Source organism: Mustelus asterias, chromosome 10 (genome assembly GCF_964213995.1).
Source record: "Mustelus asterias chromosome 10, sMusAst1.hap1.1, whole genome shotgun sequence".
Taxonomy (NCBI): domain Eukaryota; kingdom Metazoa; phylum Chordata; class Chondrichthyes; order Carcharhiniformes; family Triakidae; genus Mustelus; species Mustelus asterias.
The window spans coordinates 33130238-33144000 of record NC_135810.1 but is presented as its reverse complement, the minus strand read 5'-3'; the positions used below and the strand labels follow the sequence as shown (position 1 = coordinate 33144000).

The following is a 13763-nucleotide window of genomic DNA, read 5'->3' as shown; positions in this document are numbered from 1 at the left end:
ACCAACATGGCATTGCCCAGCTCTGCCAAGGGGCAGGCCCCTGTGGGAGGGGGAAGGGGGGTGATGGCCATGAGCAGGTGGGGGAGCAGGGAATGCAGATGATGACCTTTGTGGAGGAGGAGGCGGGAAGGTGCCGACAATCTGGGAGGAGACTGTGGGGGTGGGGGGGGGGGGGGGGGGGGGTGGAGAAGAGAAGATGCCAATGACTCTGATAGAGGATGGGGAGGGCAGCCCCGAGACCTTCATGGTGGCCAGGGGCGGGGGGGGGGTTGGGGGGAGGAATGAGGTTTACTCAGTTTCTGATCTCTAAAGATGGGCAGGGTCTTGCTGGCATGTTGAGGCCCGCTCCCCTGAATGACAGTTTGAAAGATGTCCCCTTGACTTTTTTGGTAGAGTGTTGTAAGATCTGGAGAGAAAACAGACCTGTTTCCCTGGAGAGGAACATCAGGGAGAAAATTATATCTTAAAAAAAAATTAAAATGGACAACGGCAAATCTTACACTTGTACACTGTCCACGATACAACAGAAAGGGTACATTGTGCAAGTAAGCAAACTTATTGATGTACCTCTGATTTTAAATAGTTCTTGGATAGGTTTCAGCAGCAATTGGCACGACTGAGGTTGAATTTTACCAACCCTTTGGAGTTGGCTGGGAGGGCCAACAAAATGGCGCAGGAAAATGGTGGGTGGAGTGTCGGTCATCTTCCTGCAATTATGCAATGGTGAGGAAGATGGTAGATGGTGCACCTATCCAGATCTCAATTGAGACACTTGAGCCAATTAAAGGCTTCTTCCCAACACTGCTGACATTTAACAATTAGCGTTGTGGCCTCCTGCTGGACTTCCAAAGTAGGGCCCTCCTTTTGTGCACTCCGGAAGGAGACTGTCAATAGCAATGATTGCCTTGCAGCAATGGTGTTGCCTGCCTTCATTAACCATCTTTCTGCTTTGGTGGGGCCTGCCTGACTCTAAGACCTCAATTACCTGATTACCAAAACTCCTGCCCATTAGCATACCTTCTTCCTACGCTGCTCATTGTGACGAGATGCTGGCCCTCTGATTAGCTTGCAGCTCTTGGATTTGGGCAGCCATTTTTAATAGGGACCACTGCTGCTGCCAAAGCGAGTAACCCACATCCCCTTAACTTTCTAAATAGTAGACCTGTTTTCATGCAATCACCAGCCATTGACATGAAGATCGATTTTATCATAAGTCAATATTTCAAGATATTCAACCTTTCCACTCATTTATACATTGTGAAATGTCTATTTCATTTATATATTTAGCCTCTTGGATTCTCTAAAATAAAATGCTTGCATGATGGCATTTGGGTTGAGGTCAAAATCAGCTCTCCAACAGAACTGTTGTTCTGTTGAAACACTCTCTGCTGATGTTTGCAAGACTCAAGCAGGGAGCCCTGACATTCGCACTGCACTCCCAGTTTGAATATTACTATGCATATCACAGTTCCAGGATTCTAATTAAAACATTCCCTCATCCTGATGGATTTTCCATTGCATCAGTTGTGTGTATTCTGTGACATATAGGGAAATGTTCATTCCTTGCTTCAGAAACATAAATTTCACTAATGCCAGGATATCCATAAAAACAAAACTACTTTGCTCAGAAATGTTAGGCAAGATTTTCCACTTTGGAGGTGGATACATTCATTGATATTGAAATGTGTTCTCTCACCCTGCATTGTGTCAGGAACAACAACTTAATGATTTTTGCAGAACTGGCCATTAGTGGCCAGAGGGCACATTTGCCATCCAATGAAAGGTGGAAGGTGAGCTCTCGAAACTGGAAGGCTAACAGAATGATTATCCAGCGCAGAAGCAGCTGCAGTTTGCCGTTGCAGGTAAGAGAGAGAGCAAGCGAGAGAGTGCCTCTCCATCTTGAGGTGCCCTCTCAGCACTTGTAAAATGTTTCAAATAAAAAATGGCCACAGCTGCTGGGCCACTATTATGGAAGAAACCTCTCCACAACCTGGAATTCCTGGAAAATTCCACTCGGCCTCTGGTCAATGGCCTTGATTACCCTCTTGATTTACCAAGCTACTTGCCTCATGTGGTTGGGTAGTTGTTTTGTGCCCCATCCAGGTTCCAATAAAATGCTTGGGATTAGAAAACTGGCAGGCTGATCAGCATTGGGACATCACACACCTTCATGCCTCCATATTGACACCAAAGTCCTGCCCGTTATGTTTGGAACATAATTTCAAAACCCTTCTTTCAAAAGGGGGGAGAGGGGTGGGAGTGATCAGTTTTACCTCAACTTGTTTAATTTTATCAATCTGAAATAGCATTTATATTTAAACATTTTACTGCATAAAATGCGATAATTTACAAGAAGCTGTTAGGCCACAAGATTTGATAGACATATGCTCACGGACAATGCCTACTGTGCTGAGCAATGAAAATATGAATAATTGACAATCTTTTTGTATATGGCAGAGGATTATCTATTTATGTGTGACACTTTGATCAGGAATTCTAGATATTGTGAGTGAATGGAAAGTGTTTTGGTACTTCAAAATTCTATTACTGGATCAAGAATGCATTTATTAAGAGCTAAATTATAAGCAAAAGCTGCAATTTCAGTGAAAGTGTTGCATCTTACATTCAGCCAAACTGCCCAACAAAGGAGTTCCAATTCCATCCATGGAGTACCTGAAAAAAAATTACAGATATTATAGAACTTCTGTCACGGAGCAAAAATATTTAATTTATAAAAATATAGTAGCATTTATAAAAAATCCTTCAGTTGCAAAAATAAGATGTAGACATTCAACTAGAAAGCTCTTCATTCATTTCATTAAAATCAAAATCAGAAATACAAATTCTCTTTTGTAAGCATAATGTTACATTGAACCTACTTTCGCTTGATTTCTCCATCGTAAGAACATAGAAATCATAGAAACCCTACAGTGCAGAAGGAGGCCATTCGGCCCATCGAGTCTGCACCGACCACAATCCCACCCAGGCCCTACCCCGCATATTTACCCACTAATCCCTCTAACCTACGCATCTCAGGACTCTAAGGGGCAATTTTTAACCTGGCCAATCAACCTAACCCGCACATCTTTGGACTGTGGGAGGAAACCGGAGCACCCGGAGGAAATCCACGCAGACACGAGGAGAATGTGCAAACTCCACACAGACAGTGACCTGAGCCGGGAATCGAACCCAGGACCCTGGAGCTGTGAAGCAGCAGTGCTAACCACTGTGCTACCGTGCCGCCCTTGTGCTACCGTGCCGCCCATAAGAAACATAAGAAATAGGAACAGGAGGGGGTCATTTGGCTCTCCCAGCTTGTTCCATCATCCAGTAAGAACATAACTGATCTTATTATTGGAAGAAAAAATTCTCATCTAGCTCAGTGTTTTGTATTGTATTGAGACAGTTCTTTACATAAAGTACCCTGTCAAGCCCCCACAGCATATTATGTTTCAATAAGATTACTTCTCATTCTTTTAAATTCCAATGAATATAGGCCCAACCTACTCAACTTTTCCGCAAAAGACAATCCCTTCATCCAGAAATCAACTAGTGAACCTTCTCTGAACTGCCATCAATCCAACTACATCCCTCCTTAAATAAGGAGACCAAAAACTGTACGAGATACTCTAGCTGTGGTCTCCCCAATGCTCTATAGCTGTAGCAAGACTTCCCTAATTTTATATTCCATCCCCTTGCCATAAAAGCAAACATTCCAATTGCCTTCCTAATTACTTGCTGGATTTGCATGGCAACCTTTTATGATACATGTGCAAGAGATCCCTCTGCACCATAGCATTGTGCAGTCTCTCGCCATTTAACTAATACTATTGTTCCCGCAAAATGGACAACTTCAAATTTTCCGACATTGTACTCCATCTGCCAAATTTTGCCCACTCACTTAACCTATCTATATCCTTCTACAGGCTCTTTGTATCCTTCTCATAACTTGTTTTCCTACCTACCTTTGGTATCATCCACAAACTTGGCTACAATACACTCGGTCCCTTCATCCAAGTCATTAATATATATTGTAAATATTTAAGGCCAAGGCACTGATCCCTGTAGCATTCCACAATTTTGCCAACCTGAAAATGGCCCATTTATTCCAGCTGTTTCCTGTTAGTTAGCCAATCCTCTCCATGCTATTACCCTCAACATCATGACCTCTTAACCTATGATTATGAAATCATAGAATTCTTACAGTGCAGAAGAGGCCATTTGGCCCATCGAGTCTGCACCAACTCTCTGACAGAAATCTTCTCCACACAAAATACTATTTCAAAGTCTCTGCCATTTCCTTGTTTCCCATTATTAATTCCCCAATCTCATACTCTAAGGGACCAATGTCTACTTCAGTTTTTGTTTGCTTTTTACATACTTGTACAGGCTCTTCCAGCTGTTTTCATGTTTCTTACAAGTTTACTCTCAATGGGGGAGGCTGTGGCTTAGTTGTAGTGTCACTGGGTTAGTAATCATAGAATCACAGAATCCCTACAATGCAGAAGGAGGCCATTTGGCAATGATCCCACACAGGCCCTATTCCTGCAAGGCCATACATTTACCCTGATAATCCTAAACAATAAGGGGCAATTGCATGGCCAATCAACCTAACCTGCACATCTTTGGACTGTGGGAGGAAACCGGAGCACCCAGAGGAAACTCAAGCAGACAATGGGATATTGTGCAAATTCCACACAGTCACCTGAGACCAGAAATAAACCCAAGTCCCTGCGCTGTGAAGCAGCAATGCTCACCACTGTCCTCTAAAATGCTCAGCAAGAAAAACAGTTGTATGCAGCGGCTACAGAAAAACATGGGTAAGTTACATTTGCGCCACAGAACTGCTAGGCAATAACAATCTCCAACAAGAGAAAAGCCAACCTTCTCCGCTTGACATACAATAGCATTGACATCTATCAACATTGTGGGGTACCAGTGACCAGAAACTGAACTGCACCAGCTTTAAAATTATTGTGACCTTACAAGTCAGAGGCTGGAAATTCTAGGGCAAATAACTCACCTCTTGACTCCCTGACACTTGTCTACCACCTACAAGGCTCAAGGCAGGAGTGTGATGGAATACTCTGCAATTGCCTGGATAAGTGCAGCTCCATCAACACTCAAGAAGCTTGAAACCACCCAGGACAAAACAACCTGTTTGATTGACATACCCTCCACCACCTTCAAAATTCACACCCTTCACATCTGATGCACAGTGACAGCATTGTATACCATCTTCAAGATACACTCTCGAAACTTACCAAGGTTCCTTTGACAGCACCTTCCAAACCCACAACCTCTACCTTGAAGGACAAGGACAATTGATACATGGGAACACCTGCAATTTCCCTTCCAAGCCACATACCATACTGGTTTGGGACTGTTCCTTCACTTTTGCTGGATCCAAATCCTGAAACTTCCCTCCTAACCACTGTGTGAGCATAGCCGCATCACAGACTGCAGCATTTCAAGAAGGTAGCTCACCATGACCTTCTCAAAGGCAATAGGGATGGGCAATAAATGCCCAGGCCTAGCCAGTGATGACCACATCCCATGAAAGAATAAAGTTTAAAAAAGGATTGGAAATTGATAAGGAGGTGGTATTGGATCAGCTGTCCATAATTAAAGCTGTTAAGTCACCAGGACGAAATGAGATGCATCCAAGGATACTGAAGGTAAGGAGAATGGAAATTGTGAATCATAGAAGAATCATAGAAACCCTACAGTGCAGAAAACGGCCATTTGGCCCATCGGGTCTGTACCGACTACAATCCCACCCAGGCCCTACCCCCATATTCCTACATATTTACCCGCTAATCCCTCTAACCTGCGCATCTCAGGACACTAAGGGGGCAATTTTAGCACGGTCAATCAACCTAACCTGCACATCTTTGGACTGTGGGAGGAAACCGGAGCACCCGGGGGAAACCCGCGCAGACACGGGGAGAATGTGCAAATTCCACACAGACAGTGACCCAAGCCATTAGTCGAACGGCACTGGCCATAATTTTCCAATCTTCCTTAGACTCAGGCATGATGCCAGACAACTGGAGATTTGCAAATCTTACACCGGTTCAAAAGCGGGTGTACTGATAAGCCCAGCCAATTTAACTCCAGTAATGGGAAAGCTACTAGAAACAATAATTCTGAGTAAAATTAATAGTCACTGGGGCAAATAGGAGTTAAGCCAGCATGGGTTTGTTAAAGGCAAATTATCTCTAATTAACTTGCTGGAGATGTTTGGAGAGGTTACAGAGAGAGTTGATGAGGGTAATGAGTGTGGATGGATGCCCAAGAGACATTTGATGTGGTGTCACACAATAGACTTTTGAGCAAAGTTATAGCTTCTGGAATAAAATGGACAATAGTAAAATGGATTTGGAAATGGCTGAGTGACAGGAAACAGAATAACGGTTAATGGATGTCTTTCAGACTCCACAAAGGTTTGTAGTGAAGTTCCTCAGGAGTTGGCATCAAAACCCTTGCTCTTCCTAATACATATGCATGATCTGGATGTAGGTATAGAGGGTACAATTTCAAGACTTGCAGAACATGCCCCTGTCTACATCAACAGGGACGAAGTAGAAAGGGTCGAGAGCTTCAAGTTTTTAGGTGTCCAGATCACCAACAACCTGTTCTGGTCCCCCTGTACTGACACTATAGTTAAGAAAGCCCACCAAGGCCTCTACTTTCTCAGAAGACTAAGGAAATTTGGCATGTCAGCTACGACTCTCACCAACTTTTACAGATGCACCATAGAAAGCATTCTTTCTGGTTGTATCACAGCTTGGTATGGCTCCTGCTCTGCCCAAGACCGCAAGGAACTACAAAAGGTCGTGAATGTAGCCCAGTCCATCATGCAAACCAGCCTCCCATCCATTGACTCTGCCTACACTTCCCACTGCCTCGGCAAAGCAGCCAGCATAATTAAGGACCCCACGCACCCCAGACATTCTCTCTTCCACCTTCTTCCATCGGGAAAAAGATACAAAAGCCTGAGGTAACGTACCAACCGACTCAAGAACAGCTTCTTCCCTGCTGCCATCAGACTTTTGAATGAACTTACTTTGCATTAAGTTGATCTTTCTCTACACCCTACCTATGACTGTAACACTACATTCTGCACTCTCTCGTTTCCTTCTCTATGAACGGTATGTTTTGTCTGTATAGCGCGCAAGAAACAATACTTTTCACTGTATGTTAATACATGTGACAATAATAAATCAAATCAAATCCTTCAAAACTTGGAAGCCATTGTAAACTGTGAGGTGGATAGTATAGCAGAGTGGTCCCCAAATCGTCGATTGTCAATCCTGGAGTTTCGAAAAGTTGATTGTCATTGACATGAATCACCCAAAAATGCATCGGGCTTCCCATGATTAGGAGCAAATCAGCTCATTGACTGCTGAATCGCAAGTGCCAAAACGTGAACTAAGTCGGCTGAGGACAAAACGGTGAGGGACCTCCAAAGGACAGAAACCTACCATTTCCACCAGTGAATTTCTTTTTACAAATGTTAAAGGCAAGCTCATTTGTCTTGTTTCTCAACAGAGTGTAGCCTTGAGTAAAAGAGGTAATTTGGAATGGCATCACAAGACAATGCATACAAAATTTCAAGAAAATTTCCCTTTAAACAGCATCATTTGGACAAAGGAAGTTGGGGACTTAAATGGAATGTTGCAAGCTCAACAGTCACTCTTTTAAAAACCTGTGGCAAACAGCAAGATTAGCAAAATGGCATCTTTTCACATTAGCCATCTGTTGGCAAAAAATAAGTAACTGTTCACCGATGGCAAAGTTATCAAAGAGGCTATGATGGTTGCTGCTGACAACTTGTTCAAAGACTTTAAATACAAAGATGAATTTATGACAGCCATCAAGAGCATGCCACTTGGTGCTTTAACAATAGCCAGAAGGGTGGAATTGTTGTCCGAGCATGTGTCTCAGCAAATACAGCAAGACTTATCAGGCTGTGAATGCTTCTCACTGCAGTTTGATGAGTCAGTAGACATAACAGATACAGCTCAGCTGATTATTTTTGTTAACATGGCATTTAAAGATGCAACAACAAAGGAAGACTTCCTCATTCTTTTGCCATTGAAAGAGAGGACAAGAGGTGAGGATGTCTACTACAAATTTAAAAGGTATGTGACTAAGAAAAACATTCTAATCAAGAAACTGGTTTCAATCACAACTGATGGTGCACCATCAATTTTGGGTGTCAATACTGGCTTGAACATCACTTGTTTAAATTGTTACTTGATGACCTTGATGCCACCTACAGTGAGCTAATCCTTCATCAGGTGCGAGGTGGTTAAGTCAAGGAAAAGTCCTCTCGAGATTTTAAATCTGTTCCCTGAAATCAAGACATGAAGTGTACAGTGAGCTGTCAGATAATGCGCAGTTGCTAGACTTGCCGTTTCTTACTGACATAAATGCAAAATTGTATGAGTTGAATGATGAATTGCAGGGGAGGGACAAAGACTTGTCACACATGATTAGTGCAGTGAATGTGTTCAAATTGAAACTGGGCCTGTGGTCCTTCCTGTTGAAGAGCACTTCCCAAATCTGGAGCAAATCCAACAACAGGTCAAACAGAAAGGGTTCTATCCAAACAAATTCTGTGACCACCTGAACAAATTGAAGAAGGAATAAAACAAACAATTTCAGGAGTTAGTCAAGATGGAACAAATCATTATGTTTGTCTTAAATCCTTTTCTCCCCCCAAGTGGACATTGGAGAACTGACAGCAAAATTTCAGCAGGCGTTCGAACAAAGCAGTGGACTTGACATGGAAATAATCACCATGCCAAATGACAGAGAGTTGAAAACTAGGTCAAGGGACAAAGACTTTTGGGGACTTATAAACAGAGATAAGTATCCTCTTCTGACATCGTGTGCACTCAAGGTGAAGGTCCACTTTGGTTCCACATACCTCTGTGAGGTGGCTTTTTCCCAGATGAAAATCATCATGTCCGAGTATCGCACTCGTCGCATAGGTGTCCATCTGATGGACTGTATTAGACTGGCCATCTCAAACTATGACCCAGGCTTCACAGCACTCACAGGTAGTGTGCCAGTTGTCCTTGCACACTAAGAATAGGTAAGTGTTGTGCACAAGTGCATTTTGGGGAGTTTTAGTAAAATCAAATTTTTAAGAGTAGATCTTGTGCTGCATTTTGATGCTAAAAGTGGTCTTGTGCTTAAAAAGATTGGAGACCGCTGGTGTATACATTAAATGGACATAGGCAGGTTATTGGAATGGGCAGAAAAGTGGCAGATGAAATTCAATGCAGAGAAGTGTGAAGTGATTCATTTTGATAGGAAGAATATGGAGAGGTAACATAAAACAAAGGGTACAATTTTAAAGGGGGTGCAGTAGCCGAGGGGCCTGGGTGTTTGCATAAATCACAGAGTAGCAGAACAGAGTTAGAGAGCAGTTAACAAAGTATATAGCATCCTTGGCTTTATTTAGGTGTATTGAGCACAAAAGCAAGGTTTTATGTTAAACCTGGTTCAACCTCAACTGGTATATTGTGTCCAGTTCTGGCTGCCACACTTTAATGAAGGTATTTGAGAGAATACAGAAAAGATTCACGGGAATGCGTCCAGGGATGAAGAATTTCAGTTACATAGATAGATTGGAGAAGTTGGAACTATTTTCTGTGGAAAAGAGAAGGATATTTGAAAGACTTATTCAAAATCATGAGGAGTCTGGCCAGAGTAGACAGGGAAAAACTATTCATATTGATGGAAGAAGATAATTGGCAAAAGAATCAATGGAGACATGAGGAGAACCTTTTTCACGTAGCAAGTGTTCAAGATCTGGAATGCAGTATCGAGAGTGTAGTGAAGGTAGGTTCAAACGAGGCATTCAAGGGGAAATCGAATTATTCTACGAAAAGGAAGAATATTCAGGGTTTGTGTGCGAGGGGATGGTAGTGGCACGAGATGAATTGCTCAGTCGGAGAGCTCGCACAGACACAACTGGTTGAATGGCTTCCTTCTGTGCTGTAACAATTCTGTAATCTGTGAGTATCCAAGACAAAGCTAACCCTTTGATTGGTAAACTTTTTAAAAGAAGTGGCTAGTAAGATAGTTGATACAAAGACAGAAAATGCTTGATAAACTCAGCAGCTCTGCCATAATCTGTGGAGAGAGAAACCAAGTTAATATTTAGAGTCCATATGACTCTTCAGAGCTGAAGAGGGGTAGAAATGAGATGTAATGGATGAGGGTGGGAGGGAGAGAGGGTGGGGGAGGGGTCAGAGGGGTGGGGTACAAAAGGTGGAGCATAATATAAGGTCAGAGATAGGTCAGAGCTGAGGACAGATTGACAAAAATGTCATGGATACAAGACAAAGGGAGTGTTAATGATAGCATTAAAGACTAAAGGTACTAACAGTAACATAAAGGGAAGACAAGTGACAGATGGCCCTGTGAGTGAGAGGGGATAGTTTACTTTCGGACAAACAAAACAAAAAACCTGCTAACTGAACGAATTTCTTCCTATCTTGACTCCATTCATTCTCCCCTTGTCCAGTCCCTTTCCACCTACATTCACAATTCTCTTGATGCCCTACATCACCACAACAATTTCCAGCTTCCCAGCCCTAACTGCCTCTTTTTCACTAGAAACGTCCTATCCTTCTACACCTCCAGCCCCCATCAGAAGGGTCTCAGGGCACCCTGCTTCTTTCTTGAGCAGAGGCCACAACAATCCCCATCCACCACTACTTTTCTCTGCCTGACTGAACTTGTTCAAGAAAGAAAAGAAAGAATTAGTTCTTGGGGCTAAAGGGATCAAGAGATATTGGGAAGGGGGGGGTGGTGAGGGAAGACGGGATCAGGGTGTTGAATTTGATGATCAACCATGATCATAATGAATAGTGGAGTAGGCTTGAAGGGCTGAATGGCCTACTCCTGCTTCTGTTTTTTTATGCATGTTGTCTCATTGAATAATTTCTCCTTTAACTTGTTTCATATCCTGCAAATAAAAACTGTGGCTGTGGGTACCTGCACAGTCCCCAGTCTGCCTGTCTTTTTGTGGGGTATGTGAAAAAAGTCTATGATCCAGTCCTACTCAGGCCCCTCCCACAACTGTTTCTCCATTATGTTGATAACTAACTGCGCTCGTATGAACCTGGAAAAATTTGTCGATTTTGCTTACAATTTCCATTCTTCTCTCACCTTCACATGGTCCATCTCTGACACTTTCCTTCCCTTCCTTAACCTCTCTCTTTCATTTCTGGCAACAGACTAATCACCAATATTCATTACAAGCCCACCAACTTCCACAGCTATTTTGACCAAAGCTCCTCACCACTTCCTGTAAGGATTCTACCCATTTTCCCAGTTTCTCCATTTCCGCTGCATCTTTTCCATTGATGCCACCTTCTAAAATAGTGCTTCTGACGTCTGCCTTTTTCCTCAACCGAGGTTCTCCCCACTGTAGTTGACAAGGCACTCAACTGTCGAATCCATCTCCTGCACCACTGCTCTGACCTCTTCCCCTCCCTCCCAGAATAATGAGAGGGTCTCTCCTGTCCTCAAAGGCATTCAAAGGATCATCCTCTGCCATCTCCCCAACTCCTGCATGCTACCACAATGAAACACATCTTCCCCTCACCACCATGCCCCACCCACCCCGGACATTCCACAGGATCCACTCCCTCTGTGAAACCCTGGTCCACCCCCAATCTTCATCCCTTTCCCATGGCACCTTCCCATGCAATTATGGAAGGTGCAATACCTATCCCTTTACCTCCTTCCTCCTCACTGTCCAAGGTCCCAAACACTCCTTGCTAGTGAGACAGCACTTTAGTTGTACCTCCTCAAGTTGCTGCTCCCAATGCAGTCTCTGCTATATTGGGAGCAGCAAAACCTCATCTTCCAATTAAGCAGGTTACAGCCTTCTGGACTCAACATTGAGTTCAACGACATTAGATTGCGAAATTTCACCTCCACCTTGACCCCATTTTTGATTTGCTTCTCCCAACGCAAATACACCCCCTCACCCACACTACCATCTGTCACTTGTTCATTAGTTCTGCTTTCACCAGGCACTGATCTTTGTCCTCATATTAATACATTTTGCTATCCTATCTTTATGCCACTATCAATACCTTCTTTAGTCTTTAATGCTACCATTAATACCCCCTTTGTCTTGTGCCCATGACATCTTTGTCAATCTCTCCTTAGCTCTGACCTATTCCTGACCTTATATTCTGCATCACCTTCTCCCCACCCCCCCTCCAACTATATAATCCATCAAATTTCTATTCATCTTCAGCTTTGAAAAAGTCTTACAGACTTGAAATGTTAATGCTGCTTCTCTCTCCATTTGTGCTGTCAGACCTGCTGAGTTTATTCAGCTTTTTCTGTTTATATTTCAGATATGAAGCATCTGCCATATTTTACTTTTATTGGGATAGTTGATGAGTTGGTTTTAATTTTACAAAATTCACTAGGTTCAGTTCTATTAGATTGGAAAATAACGAATGTAACCCCTTTATTCAAAAAAGGAGGGAGACAGAAAGCAGGGCAGCACGGGCGGCACGATGGCACAGTGGTTAGCACTGCTGCCTCTGGGCGCAAGGGTCCTGAGTTCAATTCCGGCCTCAACTGACTGTGTAATGTTTGCAGGTTCTCCCCGTGTCTGCGTGGGTTTCCTCCAGGTGCTCCGGTTTCTTCCCACAGTCCAAACATGTGCGGCGGGTTAGGTTGATTGGCCATGGCAAATTGCCCCATAATATAAGGGGGACTAGCAGGGTAAATACATTTGGGTTATGGGGACAGGGCCTGGGTGGATTGTGATCACAGAGTCATAGAGGTTTACAGCATGGAAACAGGCCCTTCGGCCCAACTTGTCCATGCCGCCTTTTTTTTAAACCCCTAAGCTAATCCCAATTGCCCGCATTTGGCCCATATCCCTCCATACCCATTTTACCCATGTAACTGTCCAAATGCTTTTTAAAAGACAAAATTGTACCCGCCTCTATTACTACCTCTGGCAGCTTGTTCCAGCCTCTGTGAAAAAATTGTCCCTCTGGACACTTTTGTATCTCTCCCCTCTCACCTTAAGCCTATGCCCTCTAGTTTTAGACTCCCCTACCTTGGGAAAAGATATCGACTATCGAGCTGATCCATGCCCCTCATTATTTTATAGACCTCTATAAGATCACCCCTCAGCCTCCTATGCTCCAGAGAAAAAAGTCCCAGTCTATCCAGCCTCTCCTTATAATTCAAACCATCAAATCCTGGTCGCATCCTAGTAAATCTCTTCTGCACTCTTTCTAGTTTAATAATATCCTTTCTATAATAGGGTGACCAGAACTGTACACGGTATTCCAAGTGCGGCCTTATCAATGTCTTGTACAACTTCAACAAGACGTCCCAACTCCTGCACTCAATGTTCTGACCGATAAAACCAAGCATGCCGAATGTCTTCTTCACCACTCTGTGCACCTGTGACTCCACTTTCAAGGAGCTATGAACATGTACCCCTAGATCTCTTTGTTCTATAACTCTCCCAATGCCCTACCATTAACTGAGTAAGTCCTGCCCTGGTTCAATCTAGCAAAATTCATCACCTTGCATTTATCTAAATTAAACTCCATCTGCCATTTGTCAGCCCACTGGTCCAGTTGATCAAGATCCCATTGCAATCGGAGATAACTTTCTTCACTATCCACTATGCCACCAATCTTGGTGTCATCGGCAAACTTACTAACCATGCCTCCTATATTCTCATCCAAATC

At 43.3% G+C, this 13763-nt stretch overlaps 1 protein-coding gene across 1 annotated transcript in view; it reads right to left on the bottom strand.

Annotated features, from left to right (window-relative positions):
- Positions 1-13763, bottom strand: part of gpr180 (G protein-coupled receptor 180) — a 174055-nt gene that overhangs the window by 46829 nt on the left and 113463 nt on the right. Inside the window, exon 5 of the mRNA XM_078221646.1 lies at positions 2624-2673. Coding sequence (XP_078077772.1) covers positions 2624-2673 — 50 coding nt within the window. The remainder of the gene's footprint in view (positions 1-2623; positions 2674-13763) is intronic.